Source organism: Poecilia formosa, unplaced genomic scaffold, assembly GCF_000485575.1.
Source record: "Poecilia formosa unplaced genomic scaffold, Poecilia_formosa-5.1.2 Scaffold54, whole genome shotgun sequence".
In the NCBI taxonomy this organism is placed as follows: Eukaryota; Metazoa; Chordata; class Actinopteri; order Cyprinodontiformes; family Poeciliidae; genus Poecilia; species Poecilia formosa.
Window position 1 is genome coordinate 1,093,540 of NW_006799993.1, and position 18,142 is coordinate 1,111,681.

Here is an 18,142-nt window from a genome sequence, read left to right on the forward strand (position 1 = left end):
CTAATGGAATGCATCATCGGCTGTTAGGAGCAGGGCGTCAAAATGATCCATGAACAAGAGAGCTTTGGGAGAGAGAAAAAAAAAACGGAAGAGGAAAGGACTGTAAAAATTGAAGGGAACCAAAAACGAGACAATGCAAGTGAGTGGATGTGAACAGGGCAACGTCTTCACATTTAAAATCTAGAATAAATATGGTGTTAGAGTAACGCCATAGAGTAAAAAGCAGCAGGTGAGCAACATGTTTCAGACTGGCATGAGACAAAAGGGATGCAGATGCAGGCACAACAGATAATATGTGGGGAAAACAAATAAAAGTTCCTGCACATCAAAAACAGTAAATCAACTGGTTCAACGCGGATATTACAGAGCTAAAATGGTTCAGGAAAAAAACTGAATTTAAGGTAAAAATAAATACTATTAGAAATCATTCTTCTACACATACTTTCCATTTACTTTATGATTTATTCTTATGATTTTTTTTTTTCCCCTTATCCTCGAGAACGTTTATTATTGAAAGCATGAAGGCCGACACTTGACAATGTCAGAAATTACCAGACATGTATTTAGGTGTGTAAAAAGAAGCATAAATAGGATTTTAAACAATGATGTCCACACTAAAAATCTGGCAAATACTAGCAAGACATAAAAAAAATGACTTTTTTTTTTAGATTTTGTTTTTGTATTACTGATGCCTAAAAGTGGGATGGTGTGAGGTTCAAATGTGACCCAGTGACCATCTTGAAGTTTACATAATGTACAGGTATATAAAAAAATAACTGAGCATTACTTCAGAAAGGTAAAATCCCTTGTTTGCTCATGATAAATTGTGTTTCCTGTCATGATGAACAAGTCTAGGAAAAGTTTAAATCATTATTTTTGCTTTTACGCCTCACCAATGCTACATATCTGGTTAATAAGCACAAAGATTTCCTTTTTCCCCTCAGAGTTATTTATGTTATGGCCCCACCATGTGTGAGGGGGTGGCACACTGTAGCAGACCGTTGTGCCGTACTTCTGCCAGCTTCAACGCATTGCATAAGAGAGATATAAATAACCTCTCTTGAGGACAGATGGTGTTGTAGAACACCTGAGGGTTTGATGAGACCTGGTCCAGGATGGAGTCTGAAACTCATCTTAAGAAAAAAAAAAACAAAAACAAAAAAAAAACTTTGTGACAATTAAGTCACTCTGAATCCACAGCTTTCAGCACCAAATCCCCCCTGTTAGAGGGTTAAACCACCCCTAAATGACTGTGTGTGGAAATAAGCTGCCAACAGGGAGGAGCTGTGATTATGGAAGCTCAAACTGTACAACTGCAGGTAGCGGAGGATCAGAACAATGAGTGAAATGTATCCCAACCTTCCTGCTGGAGCTTTACGGGCTAAAGTATTAATTTTTACGCTCCTCTCTTAGTCCATGTTGATTTTAAACTAGCTCAGTGTTGCTTTTTATATTCCTTTTTTTCTGGGCGATTTTCTTCTGCTCAGTCTTTTGAACAAATGTAATTTGGATCTCCAACTGTTTAAACCACCGTTTGTAATATATAGAAGATAATCCACCAGCTGTAGTCAATCATGATTATTATCCAGAAGTTAATAGACCGTGATCATTTCTAGTAAAAAAAAAAAAACAAAAAACAAAAACAAAACAAAAAAAAAAACTATACACTATCAGACCTTCAGCAGCATTTCAAAAAAATATTGAGGTGAATGTATGTATTTGAGACTAAGTATGATATAATTTCAGCCACATGTGGGTCAGAAAAATATAAATAAAATCCAATTTACAATAAGTGTAAGCTACTTAAAAATAAAAATAAAAATCACTTCAGATGTATAGTTTATGCATATTTCACCATGGAAAAACAATGTTCAAACAAATCACAAAACCTGCCAAACTAATATGACATTTATTCCTATGAGTTTGAAATATATTACTTGTTATGTCAACCAGGTTTGGCCACAATCTCCCTAATGATGCAGAAACCAAAGATGGCTTCTCCCCACGCCTCACTTTTTACAGAGATTCCTGCTAGCTTTCTCAACTCACACTGGTGCCGTCTCAAGCTCGTCTGTCTCTACTTCTCTGTTGGCTTCTGTGCGTGTGTGTGCACAGGCATAAAAACAGCAAAACAATCCTATTAACAACAATCACTTTATTACTATTAAAACACATGCAAGCGAAGCTGCACCGTTTAAAAACAAGAACCAAACCTCAAAATTGCTTTGGATTTGATTTTTCTCCATTATCCCTGAAAATGGCATTTGAAAACTAATTTTTGTATTTACTCACGGTATATTTGTGTTATATTTAACTTTCCTCAGTGACCTGAAATTAATAAAAAAACCAAGGAGGCAAATATTTTACTTGACATTACATGTATCTGTATGAGTGAACAGCAGGATGCCATACCTCTGCTTGTGTCACAGGAACAGAACTGATTCCAGCAGTGACGGCATTCCAGGAGCGAGCAGTAAGCACACAAGCAAAGAGGGGGTAGAGATCTCCAGCTCCCAGTCTGCGGCTGTAACGCTCCACTCCGGACAAATCGCCTTTAATGAGAGACATCCACAGTCGACAGTAGTCCATCCTGAAATCTGGCTGCAAAACCTGAAACAGATCGTTAGTACAAAGCTGTGTTAATGTTTATGTTATTTATTTCTGCTTAACAAATCAAGGTCAACCTGAAATAAGAGATGCTTTTAGTCTTCAGGTCTGATGCTAGCACATGGCAGGTTATCCTTTTCATATGAAATCACAACAAGCTGTGGAGTCTCATGTCACATTTCTTGACTCTCTGCCACAGGGATTGCTTCATCTGCAGTGTTAAGGGCTTTGGTCTGGTCTGGTCTGTCCTGGTGCAGATCAGAAAGGTCAAACTCTGGATTTACTGGTACATCCATAGTTCTGCCTAACCAGTGGTCATGAAAAATGGACCAGGATTGAACAAGGTGTCGCATAATTCAGGTAAATCTTTTGTCGGGATTTTTACTTATCGACAGTTATTGATACCGTCTGCTGATTGGGCAAAGCTTGGGGTTGATGTCTCACACCGAAAACCAGGTGAGATTTTTCTCATCTTTAATTCCCAACCAGAAAAAGAGCAACTGAAGGAAACAGGCCCTGTGTACAATTCTGGGCTGTTTTCTGTAATTTTCTGATTATTTATGCAACATGTTAAAATAAATAATGTTTGTTTATGCAGAAAGATCCGGCTAAATTTTTTAACAAATTCAAGTCTCTCAATCTATACCAGCAAAAAGACATACATCAAGCTTTACCCTACTGATTATGACAGTGAAAATGCCATGTTTCTTTTTTTCTTCTGTGTGCGTGCGTGTGTGCGTGTGTGTGTTTGTGTGAGAACGCTGGATTAATATTCTATTCCAAAATGACATCTAAAATCACAAGTCATTAGGAATAAATTGGACCCATTATGGTCCAAGGCAAGCAAGTGCGTTCATGTGTGTGCATGTGTCTGGTTTGCATAAGAGTGTGTGTGTGGCACATTTTGTTCCAGATGATGTAGTTGCATATGTATGATTAAAGTCTCCCATGAATATGGCAACAAGCAGCAAACAAAGTCATGTCAGAGCTCTGTGCATCAGCCTGTGGGTGTTTGTAGGCGCAACAGTGTCTGTGTGTGCATGTGTATGCGTGTGTGTGTGTGTGTGTGTGTCGACAGGAGCGCGTGTGTGCGCCCCTGTGTGATTAGGCTGCAGTGCATTCAAACCCAGCACACGGCACTCTGCTAAGAACAACATCAAATGAGTTGTTTATCAAAAAGCTTTTATCCTGCTGTACTCTAATAAAAGTGTGTCTGTCTCCGAGAGTGTGCGTCATCCCCGTGTTTGCGTGTTTGCTGCTCCACCAATTTAGCCAAAGCCTCGGTCGGCAGCATGAAAAATGGGTTGCAATATTACAGCAAACGGCGTTTTGTTTGTGTGCAGGCAGCCTGCAGATTTCCTACCTGATACAGGCCGTGATCGAGCAGAACGATCTCCGTCTTTTGGCTCCGGGGACACTTGCGGACCAAAACGTTTCCTGGGTGGGGATCGCAGTGGACGAAGCCGTGGACGAAGATCATTTCGCTGTACATCTTACCCAGGTTTTCTGAGATCTGATGGAAACCATGAAGGAGGAATGTGAAAAATTAAGAGGGAAAAAAAAACAACAACAAAGGATTGCCTCTATCTGATCAAATCGAGCAGGAAACTTCAGTAGAAATTCCATTTGGTTCTTCATAAATCATATGACTCCACATACACAGACACCAACATGCAACCTAACAATGCAATCCATCCAAGAAGCATCAGTGAAGTATTCTCTTTATTACCCATTACGTATATGTTCTTTATAACTTCTGCTTATTGGATGGTACATGTTTTCTTTGGATTTTGGATTTTCCTACACAAAAAGCTCCTGTCCTTCAACCATTAAGGTATTCATCAACAAATTGTCAAACAGCTCAGTCATTCATTTATTCATCATATCAAATATCCATCCACTAGGAATCGATTAATCTATTCAGACATCCATTATGCATTCATCAGTCCAACAGTTCATATCAATGCATTGGTGGATGCATCCAAGTACTCAGGTATTTTTCCACTGAGGCATCTGCCAGTGTTAATCAATTATTTATCATCCATCCATTCATAATCCACCCATCCTTCTTTCCATGTACACATTCTGTACACTCACATAAACCAGTTGGACAAATTATGAGGAATTCAACTTTCTTTGAATTCTCAGAGGGGTAAATAATGAACCTCAGATAAGGGTCCAAAGTACCCACATAAGATCAAGACAGAAAAAGTCATGAGTCTTTGCCAAATAAAAACAAAACAAAACAAATGAAAACTGCTTCAGCAAACACTATTGTTTCCTTCAAAATACTTTATAGGAAATAGTTGTGCCATTGTTCCACAACTAGGAGAAAACTTTTAAAATCAAGCAGACTTGTAAACTTGACGAGTGAAATTTTTAATTGGTTGAGTTAAGTCTATAAAACCTTAATTGCCTATGAAGCCAAATTAGACAGTAAGACTGCAACCGTAGTTTTCTGGCTCAAACCTGCTGCTTTTTTATTTAAAAAAAATAAAATAAAAAAATGACCAGTTCTGGGTTTTGCGTCAAGCACGTGTTTGATGGTGTCTAAAGTTACAATTATGAAAATACTTCCATATTCTGACTTTTCACTATTATCCACAGAATCAGGACCTCATTGACGTTGATGTAATGTTTCTTCATGTATTCTCTGTCGTTGACTTGTCCTCCTTCTAAAAACTCCATTGTCAGGATTCTCTTTGTGGACAAATCCCAATAAATCATGGGAACCTAAAAAAAAGCAAAACATGGGAAATGAGATGTGATGATGCACTTCTTTGACAGCAGAAAAGTCAGACATTGCTTTCATTAATGCATGTTTTCCAGCGATGTCCATGAAAAACTTTCCAGACGGTGGAAAGCCATATTCTACATAAATGGCAAACGTTCGACTGATTATGGGTGTAATTTTGAATTCACACCATGGTTCGCTCGACTGTATTCGCACCTGCACAAAACGTCTGGACCAAAGGAGGAAACCAAACCAACAGTGATGTGTGAATACATCCTAAGAAGACAGTATAGGATTGACTTGTCTAGAATTTAGAAAAATGCAGAAACTTTCCTAAATCATAAATGGGATGATGACAGCCTTGTTATTTTAGAAACCTTAAGACATGTTTGCAGGAGGAATCCTCCACAAACTCTCCATAGCTTAATATTATCCATATCAGAATCCCACAGTGCGAGCAGAAGGTCTGGGAACATTACAATGTATGAAACCTCTCTCACTGAACAAACTGTTCTGGAATTTGTTGCAACTTGAAATAAAACTTGCTCAATAATTACAGATTCCTTTCAACAGTTATTTCAGTCTTATTTATAGACAGACGCACACAATTACATTTCATTCTTCAAGGGTAATGTCTTTATCAAAGGCCAAGTCACACAATTGAAACCTGCAGAATAAGAATCACTAACTGGCCAAAAATAGATGTTTTAATATTTTGAATAATGACAACAAAAAATAAAAACACAAAAACCCAGCAGAGCATGAAGAACTTAATTCACATTCAGAAAGCTAATAAAAATTATCAAACCAACATATTAAAAGAAAAAGGACACAGGAAATTAAACGGTAATGACATGAAGTCCAACTCTATCTAGCAATGGAAATATGATTCTTCAAATGCAGCTTTGCTTGAACGTAGAGGAGCTGACGGGCAACACAAAGAAAGATCTCTGACACAAAGGAAGACTCTGACCTCTATTAACGACAGAAAGGAGCAACTTTAATTAGAGACAGACAGCAGTGGAATAAAAGAAGTGTGCTCTAGGTTTACTAAATTCAGGTTGTAAAACAAGCTATGGAGGTAAATAATATTAAAATGTGTGTACCTTGAGAAAAGGGAAGTGGGACAGCATTTTGGCCACCTTCTCAGCATTGTGACCCTCGTTTAGGAAGTCCAGCTCCAGCGGCATGTTCTTCTTGGCTTCCTCCACCAACCACATGAAGGTAAAGTCTGGAAAGAGCCAGTTCACTGCCTTCACCAGCACCTTCAATGTAAAACAAAGACACAGAAACCTTTTACATCAAAAATGTGGTTTTTAGAAATGTTGACCATTTATGTAGACGACACAAAGCTACATAATGTAGCTTTTGTACAGAGCCACATCTCTGTAGGCAGAGATGTGGCTCTGTACAGCCACATATTTGATTACAGTCTGAAAGTAAAGTCAAATCTATTCTAAGAGGAAGCTCGTTAAAATCCCTGGATTTTTATTAGTTGTATCCTGGAAAGCATCAGCACCACACGAAGCAAAGGGAGCATATCTGCTTCTTTCAAACTGCATTGTTTAACAAAACTCCAGCTTTGGGAGTTGTAGTTGTGCTTTTTTGTATCTTAGAATATAAACACTAAAATATTCTAATTCCCCTAGTCTGAGTTCCTAAAAGGAGCTTTGAAAACATAAAATTTTCAGTTAAATATTTTCACACAGGTCAGGTGATTTTACTATTATTTTTCAGAATAAACAGCATAAAACACTGTGACATGGTTCCCAAGTGGCTGGGTTAGAATGTCGTGTCTTCAAGCAAAATTAAAATGACCCCTGTTGTATAACTTAAGGTTAAAAACTGGAGTATTTCAAACTGGGACATCACAGAAAAAGTCTGAGGATAATCAACCAGCAGGAAGAAACACACCTATCATTGCTCTGTACATTTACTACAGTCTGAAGTTGGTGTGGTCACACAATGCATAGTTTGGTCTTGTCCAGGTTCCCCATCTTCTTCCCACAGTCCATAAACTTGCATGCAACTCTACATTGCCCATAGGTGTGTGTGTGTGTGTGTGTGTGTGTGTGCGTATGCGTGTGTGTGTACATGTGATGGATGACTATTTTACCCGTTGTGGTCCTGTGTTGATATGGACTTGAGCCTCCATTGATTCCAGCCCTTTCTAATATGAACCTAGACACGATGGAGCTGATACAGATAGAGGATGTATGGCTCTACGGTTCAAATAGTGACCAAACAGAAAATCCCACCAACTCAGACTCACCTCAATCACCATTATATCCTTGGAGCTTTGTCGTTGGACTTTGGGGTGCTGGACCTTGACAGCTACCGTCCTCCCATCGTGCAGGACAGCTTTGTGGACCTGTGCTAAAGAGGCGGCGCCCTGAGGATTCTCCTCGAATGAAACGAATAACTCAGACAGCTGCGGGAGAACAGACAAAGAGAGGGAGAAAACTGCAACTCATCGTCTGGTCATATGTCAGATGTAAAAAGCTACAAATGCAGGTAAAAATCAAATTTACATTGCTAACTTATGCACCTTAGATTTTTCTCCTTGTGTATTTACAACTGGGTGACGGGGATAAAACAAGATTAACTACACGTGTCTTGTATATACCACGATAACAATGTGTCCCATCCATCCCTTTGTTTTCTACTGATATAGTTAATGGTTACAAACAGGTGTATTTCATGTTGCAACACTTCTTTTGATAAAAAAAACATCAACCATATGAATATCCGGAGAGGGAACCATGAGTGCACAGATCCAAGCCTGCAGCCTGATCTCCTCAGCCCACCAGCACGTCTCTATCACAGCATTCAGCCCCCAGTTTGTCCTCAGAGCATAGGTGGTCCCTCATTAGCTGCCACTGCTCTCCGTGGACTCCCAGAACACACAGAGTAATTAGTGTGTGGGTTTGAAGGTTAAACAGACTTCCCGAGGGACCTTCAGTTATTAGAAACGACTTATTGTGTACTTGGGAATCTAAGAATCGCCCTGAGGCTGCCCTGCTTCACGGAGACAAATCTGTTCAGTTAACAAAGGAAAAAAGCAACATACAGCCTCGAGAAAATACTTTTCCCTCAGCGCTGCAGCAGCTCCTTACTGACACTGTTGTTATACACAACAACGTTAAGAGTGAAATGCATCCTGAAGACATATTTAGACAAACACTTGAACTTTGAAACAGCATTTCAAATTCTAAGCAGCAGATTATCTTCTCCTAGGTTTGAACTGGAGGAACTCTGAATCCTCATGTTTTTTGCTTTTTCAGAATTAGCTTGCAGGGCCATCATTAGCTTCTACCTTTGACAGAATCAGTGAAGTCACAAAAAAACACATAAAATGCATTGTTAGTTATTTTAAGAGAAAGCTGAATGTGTCAAAGCAAATTTAATGTCAAAGCAAATCACTGTTCTCCAAACCAATAAATTCCCAAACTCAAACCATTTCTTGCATAATTGTGATTTCTATGTTAACAAAAATAATTATTTTCCCCATTACTTGAGTATGTAGGAAAAAAGAAAATAATTAGTACCTTTTTTTTTTTTTTAAACACCAGGAATAGTTACAACTCCAGAAGCCATCAAATTAACCGTTATGCGACATAGAAGGTTATTCATTCAGGTCTCATTCCTCTCCATCTCCTCCAGCAACCTGTGTTGTATTCTTAGAACAACCATCTATTTTATTGTCCCCATCTCAAACCAGTCCGTAAGTGGAGAAACACTCCCCTGCTGTTTGTGCATCGTGAAAAGAGGCTAATTTGAACATGATGTTGGCCCATCAGGTGCAGGCAGAACATGAGCCCTGCAGAAGATGCCACCAGATATTAAATTATACATCCAGCATGAGCTGCTGTGCGGCCTCAGCTGAGCTATTCATTATGCAAATATGCTAAATGGAATGAAATTGTCTGCACCCACCAGTGTCTACACAGGACGACAACAACAATCCAGTGGGATCTGACATGCCAAAAGTACTTTCATGGGTTAAGGAAACGTGTAATTTCTCAGATGAGACCATCAATTTAAGCAGCAGCCTGAGCTCAGAAATCCCAACAAGATCCAAAAAGGAACTCGGATCAACGTGACCTAAGAGGAGGGAATATTATGAATGTTTGGAGCTCTCTGCCATGCAGTCACTGCTCATGTTCAATTCGGCTGTGGAGTTAATAAACATGGTAATGCATGCGATTGGGCGCTGCTCCCACAGGGCAGACCCTCAGTGACATACGTTCCCTGAAATGAGTTATGGCACAAATAAAATGGCCCCCGAGGCCCTGCAGTTGGATGGAAACACATCGGTGTCTGTGTCACAGAGGAAAGGTGGCCAGTTTGGCTGCTGGCAGTGAGCCACAGCCCCAGCTGGCTGAAAATACATAAATCATTACAGAGTGGAGAGAAGAAAAAGAAAGAAGCAGGAAAGAGAGATTGCTTTGCAGAAGTTGGAAAACTAACGGCCCTTTCAAGGGATCTTAATGCAAACCTCAAAGCCATATGAAAAAAATATATACACACATCCCTTTCTTGGCCTGCACTGGATATATATAGAAAAAAAACAGCCACATTATCTAATAAATGTAAAAATGTTGCATATTAAACATTAAAGAAAGCTTCTAAAATGCAATGTTCAGAAAAAAAAAAAAAAAAAAAAAAAAAACTCAATTTCAGGCATGTCATGACAGGACAATAAAAAAGGGACCAACCAGGTTGTTTTGAAAAGTTATAGGAGAATATCTCTTATGTCTACAAAAAGTATAACCACACTTATTCCTCCAAATAGTTATTATTGTTTCCACTTCCAAAGTGATCGGCATCCATCCGTACTGAACCAGAGTTTATCCCCCTGGAGTCAGAAGCCTGGATGCTTTACTTTCCACCACATTTCATCAGTCACTGAACTCATCACAATGTTGGCGTCTTCCATCTGCAGCCTCCATCTTCTTGCTCCCACAGGGGGAAGAAAACCTGGCAATCCTCTTCAAAAGAGGACCCTTTTCTGACCATTGCAGGTGCTTGTCATTAAAAAAAAAAAAAAAAAGATTTTGGTGACCCGATTAATAAAGATCACTTTAGTCCAAATATCATTTCATCTATCAGCTATATTTGCTTAGTGCAGAACTTTTCTACTTAAACAATACTGTATGTCTCCTCTCTGTGCTTACCCTGCAAGGATTCATTAAGATTACCATACCTTTCTTTAATTAGAAGTATCTGTTGGTAATATGTTTTAGACTAAACATTTTCTCTATCTATCCACCCATACTAAAGCGTCTAAAAATAATCTGAGATCAGTTCTGGGGTTAGCTTTGCTTCTGTCTTGGATAGGATCACAGATAGAAGTTTAGTGGCCGGTTACACTTTCTTAAAGAAAGTGACTGACATATCTACTGCTGTAATAAGTTGTTTTTGTTCTCAGCTTTTCTTTTCACCACACACATACCTGGCCCAGGGCTTCTGTGTATAGCTGTGGCTTTTTCCTGGACTATTATCCACTGCCCTTAGCTTGTCTTCCTTCTCTTTTATTTACATCAACAGTGGCGAAGATGGATTGTTGGGAAGTAACAGAGAAAACTGCTTGAACTTGTTTAGAATGGGCAATTAATCAGTTCAATCAGACTGTTCTGAATCGTTCTGTATTAAATTGGGCAGCATGTTACTAAATCTACATTTGAGTTTACATTTAGGTTGAATTGGAATTAACTGGATAGATCTGAATTACTGGATGGTATATGTGAACTGGATTATTTTTCTATGATTTCATTTGTCCTGATTTGGCACCAACTCAACGCATTGAGTTTTACAATACAGCTCTGTGATACATCATGCTTTTTTGCTTAATGCTTTGATTTGTCGATCTCATCCAAATAACACCACATAAACAATTATAAACACTGATAGCAAAACAGGGTTTTCCAGCACGACCAGTGTGCCTCCACAATAATCCGCCCCCTCATTTTTTTTTTTTTGTTTAAATTCTTTGGCTCATTTGGGATTTTATCAGCTTGGGAACGACATTCCACTTCCTGAAAGAGCCACGTCCACAGATGTCCCCACACCCACACTGCCCAACCTGAACAGCCATGTTGCCATCATGTTCTCCCGAGTCACGCCTTTAGTACCAGCTAAGTGTGACATTCGTCCTGGACTCAGTTTGGTAAAACGACATATTGTGCAGAGCGGGCTTTTCAGCAGATTCGCTGCAGCCAGATCTGCGCACAGTGGGAATGCATATGTCGCCACAAACGGTGCTGGAAACAGCACGGCAGCTCTACGCTCCACTCAATCCTTCTACATGACAAAAAGGCCCTGTTGTAAAAAAGAAGCATGCGCGGTGAAACGGAAATGATGCTGGAGCGGCGGCCGCTTTAGCTCCGGAGCCGCCTGGTACAGCTCATCAGCGTCGCTTCTTTCCCAGCCACTTCAGGAGGGAGGAGGGCTGATTCATCCCATTCCCCCTGCTTTCCACATACAAGAGTTGTATCATTGCCTTTTCAGGGATAATGACGCCCCACGCAGAAAGCAGGAGAAATCAAACCCAATGAGCACCTTTTGTAAAACGCCTGAGAAAAATATTATGTATTGGTTGTACATTAGAGGACGACTCTGAATAACTGTACAGATATAAAATATAAGATAAAACTTATAATTTGTGCCCCCCCCCCCTCTAAAGGCTTTACAAAAGTTCCTGTGAATGTTGGAGATGCTGCAGGTGCACTGCTGTAAACACAGTTTGAAAATCAAGTGGTACTAATAATTAGCCTGCAAGTTGGAGCTGCTTCCTGCCCTGTAAAAGAATAAAAATCTCAAATAGTCTGTTTTTTACTTAACTGGATGCGAGTGCAGTCGCCATAGAGAACAACTGCATAAAAGTGAAAATATATAAAACTTACATGTATAAACCAGGCCATCAAGTTTAACAAAAATATGTTTTAAAATTTTATTTTTCCCCATTTAAACCTGTTCACTCAAAGTATTTGTTTTAGGAGATTGCACTGCCCTGAAAAATCAAGCATGACGTTGTTTTGAGTCTGGAAAAAAAGTTTCTTCTGGATATTTTTTTCCAAATGACACAGATGACTTTGTAATCTAAAAAAAATAACTATATATGTTCTTACATATGTCAATGTAAAAATTCAAACCAGCTTTGTGAAGCTGAAGTGACAGACTGCTGCATCGTAGGTGCACAACGGTATAAATCATAGATCCTTCCTCCCAGCAGCTGTCAGAGTCTGTAACTGCATCACTGCTTCCAACTTACTCAGTAAGTGTTTGCATACATGCTGGTATTTGGAGTTATTTGTAGTTATTTTGCAGTTATATTCTCATTTTATATAAAATTTCTTCTGGTATCTGCACATCTTGGTTGTTGCACAGTTTTTATCGTCACTTACTGCAATAGTCTGTTGTTGTTTTATGCTCAAATAGAAATTTTGCTTGGATATGAGAATGCTATTTTTAATAACTGCACAGTATTTATGTTGTAACTTTGCCCTCATGTAACTCTACAATAAGGGGTATTTCTATTCTACTCTGACGCCCTTCGATGGAAACAGTAGCCACTTTCGGCAGTGAAATGTGTTTTGCTTCATCTATTCCAAAACCCACTTGAATAGTTGTCCTCCTGAAACACCCAGCAGTGTGAAAGTTCATACCAAAAGTGATCCAACAACAAAAATCTAAAAAGTGAAGATATGATCAACATGTGCAGGCTGAGCTGTGTTCTTCTGACCTTTTTTCCTGCAGAACCTATACCTTCCGATCCAATGGAAAAGATTGAAATAACTGAGTGAAATATACATGGTTTGGACTGAACCATCAAGTTCAGTCCAAACTTGATGGTTTTATGCAACTTGACTGAGGCTGCAGATTTAATGCATCTAAACAATGGGAACAATAAGTCCACTTCTTTACCACACAGCAGAGGGGAGTGTGTGTGTTAGCAGAGGACCTGTGTATCTGAGTATAACAGAATAATTGCCTGGCCTCCTGCAGGCCCTAAAAGGCTGTCATAACAACCAGTTTGAGAGCAAACATCGCACTCTGTGCCAACAGCTGTAACAGCTTTTTCAGCTTATAAAACCAAACAAGGACACAATGTCAGCCTGGTCCAGTTCTGGTTTATTTGCCCTCTCTTTTCCCACAATCCACAAAGTGCACACGTGCAGACAAGTGCAGATTTAACATCAAATCAGAGCTCGTCACGAAGGAGCCTCACGTGCCAAAAAGTGCAGATGTAAGTGCATTAAGGGAAAATTGGGAGCTCAAAGACATACTTTCCTTTCACAGAGAATAAAGTGCTCTTTGTACTCTTTTGTTAAGGCAAATCTCACTTTGCTTCAACTGCTGTTATTTGTATTTGAACCTGTAGTTTCTACAATAAACAGTAAATCCAAGCTGCTTTCACAATGAGAAAATTCCCGTATTTTACAATAAAATAACAAACTGGATTGGTATACAGCAATGCATACAGGCTCCTGAACGCCGCATAAAAATCCAAGATTTCCGTAAAATGTTCAACATCTTCTCCACATCAATATACACCACTAGTACAGATGCAATGTTCACGAAAACATCTTTCTTTCTCTAACCTTGCAAATACAAAGCTATTGAGCAAAAGTTAAACACTGGGATGGCTGTACAGTTCAACAAATATGTTGCATTTGCTCTGAAAAACTGTGTGTGACAAATTATTTTGCTAATGTTAAAGGTGTCTGACAACTCTGATCAAACGCTGCAATAGTTGTGTCTCCCTCGGAGCAGAGACTTTAGGTGACAGATAGGAGTTGAATCATTCAGGATTCAAATCTGTTTAATTAGTACAGCTTTCATCAAAAGGTCTGTATGTCAATTGGCTGCAGGACTTCACATCACGCCAGACTTTGCGCTGCATCCAAACTGAACCGACTGCGGTGCAGAGGTGGGAACAATTAATGTCAAACCACATGTACCTCCTTTCCAAGATCTTCTCTGATGACCTGCTGAATCTCCTCCATGGTGCTCTGAGGAGCTCTGCTGTGGAGCACCTTCAGGGTGGAGGTGTACTCCTCCGGCAGAAGATAGTCCAAAGCACCAAGGTGTTGGCCTACTTTGATGAAGGTGCCCCGGTTGGCGCAACACAAGTCTCGGAGGCGCTCTGCTGATCGTCGATGCACCTACAGGAGATGGAGTATCAGGATAAAATCAGATTATTGTGCAAAGCACATGATAATATTTTCTAATCGGTCTGAAAAAGATGCAAGCAGTTATGAAAGGCTCAAGATCGGATGAAATCTGAGAATCTGCAGCAAGAAGGTTGAAAATGGTGTCTAAAACCTTCCCATTTCATTTTCCTCCACAAATAGGAAAATGATAATAGTTTCTTAATGTATCCAGCTTTGAGCTGGAAGGCATCGTCACACTGAGACAGAAGAGGGACAAACACAGAGACTGTGTGCTGGTCTCGTTTCGTCTGTCCCATTTGAACCAGCTGGAAGTGATAATGCTTATAGAGAGTTTGTCTCCGGAGACCCGTGCAAATAAAAAGGCGTGAAATTAGCTCCCCTTAACCCTGGTAACCCCCACCCCACACACTCGCACACACAGCTGACTCCCACAGGAGCGTTTGACACCAGTGTCATCTGGCCGATGATGACAGCGCAATGACAGAAACAAGTCACCAGAGATTACCAGATGAGCCTTTTCTGCTCAGAAATGCATTTTGCTACAGCAGCGCCACCTTTTCACACTGGGGTGTACGGCCCACTCCTTCAACACCAACAATAGAGGCTGGAATAAATAAAGTTTCTAAAAAGACGCAAATGAGGTATTCAAAACTTCAACCAGTTTTTACCTCAAGACATTAAAAAAAATACAAATACATCTCAGATGCATCTTTTGAAAGTTATTTTTATTTCAGAAGAAAAAAAAATATTCTGAATTTATGGTTGCAAGAGATTGCACACTTGATTTGTTTTATATTTTATATTCTGAATAAAATCTCATTGCAAACTTTGGCAGTAAATGATTCAGTTTTGAAACTAAAGAAACTTAAAAGACTAAAATATAATATGATAATTAGAACAGAAAACTTCCTACAATGACTCTGAAGGATGGAAAAATGTTCTTATTTATCTTCATTTTATGAAAAATACATAATTGTTTCAAACCCTGCTTAATCACTTAATCATCTTTCCTTTACAACAATCTGGTAAGGCCCTCCATCATTTAAATACTGATTGCTAACTAACTTGTATCTGTGCTCCTGCTTTTGCTTTGTAGAATATTATTATTGCCCATTACAATAATACACGACTGATTTCACATTTCATGTTAGAAACTTTCATTTTACTCCAGGTTTGTGTTAAATCAATATTTCATAAACTGTGATGCGTCTCCCTTTTTGTTATGTCCTTAGAGTCAGCTCTCAAAAACTGTAAAAACTGCAAAATTGATCAAGGGAAAACAATAAACTGAATTTGTTAAGTTTTAGATTAGAAATAAACAAACTGTCCCGCTATTACCATCAACAAAAATGACTTAAACATGCATTTATACTTTATATTTTTAACAGGAAAAATGGCAAAACAAATAAACAAATACAAATATTTATCAAGATTTAAAAGTAAAGTAAAAAGTGCACTTAATGGACTTAAGATAAAAAAAAATGAAATAAAAATCCTATGGGCTTTGTTCTTCATTAATCTGCATAAGGGCCTCTATCAGAAGGCCTTTTGATTCTGGAACCATATTGTGAGCAGAGCTTTCAGTTAAATCTTTACCGCAGCTCTGGAAAATGTTGCATTCAGATGAGATTAAATTAAACTGTATGAACCTTGCAGCTTGTTATCATGATTACTTGTTCACAGAAGATTATGTCATCATCGTGTCAGTCTGATCAGCAGCCTTGAAGGGGCGAACTTTAAAAGCTTGTGACTGGAAACGCGTCCTGGAAGCTGATCAGTCCCAAAGTGACGTCGACTCGTGGTTCGATCATCAGATCGATCGCTGCTCTTCCTCTTCTCTCCTCTCCTCCAGTAATCAGTCGGCTTTGTTGGATGAAGGCGGGCGCTCGGCTTGAGGATGACATCACCATGGCGATGCAGCTCCCTGAAAGCCAGAGGGGGAACGCTGCTTGGGGATAGGCTGGCACCCGCCGCCGCCCACCACCTCAACACATGCGCAATCGAATAAAATGGACTATTAGCGATTGAGACACAAGGGTTAATTTGTGAGAGACACGGGTTGGTGCAGAATGCCTCACAGTGTTTCCACACTCATTCTCCGCACTCAGATGGTGATTTGAAGGAAAGAAACAGCTGCAGGAGTCTGATGGTGGGATGGATACAAGGCTGAGGCAAAACACAGGATGAAAAACAAAGAATGAAATCCCCAAAAACTTGTACCTTTAAAAGCCTCAAATACTTTAAATCAAAGCATCATTTTGATTATAAGCAATAAACAAAAAATCTCTAGAGCAGGAAGTCTGCAACTGCTTGATTAATTAGTATCCATGGGATTCAGCTCTTCAGCTGCCAAGGAAAAATAGTTTTAACTCTTCTCCTGATTCATCTGCAGATTCATAAAAAGTGATAGTTTAAAGAAGACTGGATCTTTTTTTTTGTCTGTGTGTTTATTCTGTTTCTGTTCAAACATGGGGACCTCGAGGCCAGCTCCCTGTGGAGCCTGACGGTGGATGGTCTTCAGCTGCCATTAAGCACAGATGGCAAATTGTTTTCTAGGAGTGCACCCCACCTCCTCCTTGTTTTGTGCACTTTGATAGTGTTGAAGGGTAAAGTCAAGAGACGGAACACACTGGGCAAATCAGTTCCAAACAGATCCTCACTACAGCGATGTGTTCGATGATCTAAACTCATCTTAACGATAAAATAAACCTCAAATTAGTCTAAATATTAAAGGTTAGATAGAAAAAATAGGTACCTGATATTATCAGAAGTAAGGAGCAAAAATACAACAACATGAATTTACTATATAACAAATAAATCTGGAAACACGTTAAGAATGCAACTCTTTGTCTCAAGAGTCAGAGGGGTGGACATGTGTGCAGCTGGAAAGCAGAGAGCAAGCTCCAGCTGCAGTAATTGATTTCTGCAGCCTCACCACGACTAAATGACTGGGATTAGTGGACTATGAACAAGACCTATTTATTACTGGGATGCTCATGATTAGCTCGTTACTCAGTTCACTGGGGCTCATCTCTCCGCCTGTCACTGGGGAGGGGAGAGGCTGTGCAGTGTTTGTGCTGAGATTTAAGCCTGTACGGTCAATAAGGCCTTGGCTACAAGTATTATCCAGGCAAAGCAACTCTCAAAGAGTCCTCCTGCGGTTAATGCACATGCTCTGCTGCTCCAGATGATATTAAAAATGCATTTATTCTAACAAAGCCCGCCAGAAACATGGCAAATCGAAAAAAGTTTTAAAGCCGTTTGTTATGTCTCCGAGCCGTCGCAGTGTTGCTATGATGCAGCTTTCTCGTCGTAATATCCTGAGAACAGCCAGGATGTGGGATTCAGGGGAAACTGTCTGGGAAGCAAAGAAGCGAGAGGGCACAGAAAGATGGAGGGTGCTGATTTTTCTAACAGCAGGCACAGTTAATTTCATGCTCTGCATTTTATCGTCATGCCCGAGTGGTGGTGCCTGGTGCTGGAAGAACGGCAGAAAGACTCTCTGCCATGAGGCGGTGGACGCTACGGATCAGTAAAAACCAACCAAGCTTCCAACAAATACAGAATACACTCCAGAAAGCCACCGTTACTGGTTAGTACAAATGCTTCCTCACCACGAGAAATA

At 39.6% G+C, this 18,142-nt stretch overlaps 1 protein-coding gene across 3 annotated transcripts in view; it reads right to left on the reverse strand.

Moving 5' to 3' along the window:
- Positions 1-18,142, reverse strand: part of adck1 (aarF domain containing kinase 1) — a 40,216-nt gene that overhangs the window by 6,872 nt on the left and 15,202 nt on the right. For all 3 annotated transcript variants that reach the window (XM_007553078.2, XM_007553077.2, XM_007553076.2), the window contains exons 4-9: positions 14,305-14,508; positions 7,614-7,772; positions 6,448-6,606; positions 5,224-5,340; positions 3,971-4,120; positions 2,413-2,610 (exon numbers count right to left, since the gene is read on the reverse strand). In XM_007553078.2, coding sequence (XP_007553140.1) covers positions 2,413-2,610; positions 3,971-4,120; positions 5,224-5,340; positions 6,448-6,606; positions 7,614-7,772; positions 14,305-14,508 — 987 coding nt within the window. The remainder of the gene's footprint in view (positions 1-2,412; positions 2,611-3,970; positions 4,121-5,223; positions 5,341-6,447; positions 6,607-7,613; positions 7,773-14,304; positions 14,509-18,142) is intronic.